Here is a 2,480-nt window from a genome sequence, read left to right as displayed (position 1 = left end):
TGCTGATAAAAGCCAAGACAAATTACCAACTGAAAATGCAGAGTAGGACCAAAAGAAGTGGGCAAATTTGTTTATGGGTAACAGGTTGGCAGCGAAAGGAATCGATCTAAGCTTCATTGCACCAACTATAAAAAATGGTGAAGTAATTGTTGAACTGTGCAAGGAAGAAGTGGAAGAGGAGACACAGAAATGGAAGCAAGCCTTGACCCTCTATGTAGTTGGAGGAGCCCCAATCATAGGAGCTATAGAATATTTTATTGCTTCAGCATGAAATTTTACAATAATACCAAAAGTCTATTTCCATAATGATGGGTATTTTGTAGTAAGGTTTAACTCTACAAATGACAGAGAAGAAGTTCCATATTCTAGACCTCGTATACTAAATAATAAGCCGATTATCATGAAAGTGTGGTCCGCTGATTTTGATTTCAACAAAGAGATATTGCAAACCATTCATGTGTGGGTCAGGTATCCTAATCTCCCACTCAATTGTTGGGGAGCAAAGTCATTGAGCAAGATAAGCAGTGGACTAGAGATTCCCTTATATGCAGATGCTTGTACTACTCGGTTGGATCGAATCTCCTATGCTAGAGTACTAATTGAGATGGATGTTAATAAAGAACTTCTTAGAGCTATTAAGGTGACTTATCCTAATGGGAGAGAATTCATGCAGGAGGTAGCTTATGACTGGATCCCTGAGTTTTGTCATACATGCCTGCAAGTGGGACACAAGTGCAACAAACGAGAGCAGCTAGCACCTAAACCTAGACCTAAGCAGCAGAAGCAGAAACAAGTATGGCAGCCCAAAGCTATTCCAAATGATAAGGTGAGTCATCCACCTATAACAACCAACAATAGTAGTGAGGTAAAAATGCCTACTAGTGCAAAGGATACAAACAATAACCTTGTAAGCTCACCTGCGAGGAGGAACATGCTTGGAAAAAAGCTACATGGAAATTAGTAGCTAGGAACAAGGAGAAGCTAGGAATGATGCAATCATCATGATCAATAGTTTCAATATATTGGCAAAATCTGGATTACAGCTAACATTTTCAAGGCAAATGGGAGAAGGTACAAGTAGATAGAGTAGTCAAGAAGAAGAGGAAGTGTGTCCACAACCCCTATTTATTCCTGTATGAAGCTTGTTACATGGAATATTAGGGGATTGAACAATATCCTAGGCAGAAAGAACTTAAGAGGTTTATAAGAAACAATAGAATAAATATGATAACATTACTAGAACACAAAATAGAGGAGCAGAATGCCATACAAATAATACAAAAAATCACTCTGGGGTGGGCTTGGCTTGTCAACTATAAACATAGTAGTAGAGGAGGGATTTGGTTACTATGGGATACTACCGAGATATAATTCTTGGAATTGGGAAAGTCCTCTCAATTCATTCATGCTGCAGTTCATATCAGAAGTATGAAAATGAGATTCACTTTTACTGCAGTCTATGGCCTGCATACACTGGAAGATATGAGATGCTTATGGGGTGACTTAGCTGGTTGGAATAATGTGCAACAGGGCCCATAGCTAATAATGGGGGGATTACAATGCTATCACGTCAGAGGAGGATCGACCAATTGGGAACCCTGTGCAAAAACTGGAGATTAGGGACTTCAATACTTTCAGTGATGATACTGATTTGGTAGAAATGAGAACCAGCGAAAGGAGTTTCACTTGGACAAATAGTCACACATACAATAAGATAGATAGAGCCTTGGTGAATGTTGAGTAGATGCTACAAATACCATACCTAAAAGTAAGGGTAATGGTTTCAGTCTGCTCTGATCACTCTCCTCTGAGCATTAACTTTGAAGATAATGATGATAAAGATCCAAAACCATTCAAGTTTCCAAACCATCTAACAAAACACAAAGACTTTCTATCCATAGTTAGTAGAGTGTGGCAATGGAGTAATAATGAAGGATGTGTAAAAGAGACTAAAAAAGGTAAAGCAAGCTATGAAACATCTTAATAATGCAGAGTATAGTGCAATAAGAGACAAGATTAAACAATGCAAGAAGTAACTTTGTGAATTAAGGAGAAAATGAGGGACCTTGGACAATTTGAGGATATGATTATAATAGAAAATGACACAAAGGCACAACTGGAGAAATAGCTTGGGGTGGAAGAAAGTATCATGAAATAAAAATCTTTAGTACAATGGTTGAAGTTAGAAGATCCTAACACAACTTATTTTTTTACAAGTATGAAAAATAGGCACTCTCATAACAAAATCAAAAGCTTAATAAGGAGCAATAGGGAATTGGTGCAGACAAAACAAGAGATTAAAGTGGAAGTTCTTGGTTTCTATAAGCAGCTATTAGGACCATCAGCTTAAAATTTGCCTGCTATTAATGGATGGTCCATTGGTGAATAAACAACAACAATTACAACTAGTGACAGATGTATCTAAAGAGGAATAAAAACCGGGCACTGCTAGGTATCAGTGATAACAAAGCACCTGGTTG

General features: G+C 37.7%; 1 protein-coding gene across 1 annotated transcript; it reads left to right on the top strand.

The window, feature by feature from the left end:
• The first annotated feature begins 400 nt into the window (after positions 1-400).
• On the top strand, positions 401-961 carry LOC138888340 (uncharacterized). Its single transcript, XM_070170191.1, has one exon. It carries the CDS (start codon positions 401-403, stop codon positions 959-961), a length of 561 nt encoding a protein of 186 aa, XP_070026292.1.
• Positions 962-2,480: the final 1,519 nt, after the last annotated feature.

This window comes from Nicotiana sylvestris, chromosome 3 (assembly GCF_000393655.2).
Source record: "Nicotiana sylvestris chromosome 3, ASM39365v2, whole genome shotgun sequence".
NCBI lineage: Eukaryota > Viridiplantae > Streptophyta > Magnoliopsida > Solanales > Solanaceae > Nicotiana > Nicotiana sylvestris.
This window is presented reverse-complemented; position numbering and strand designations above follow the sequence as displayed.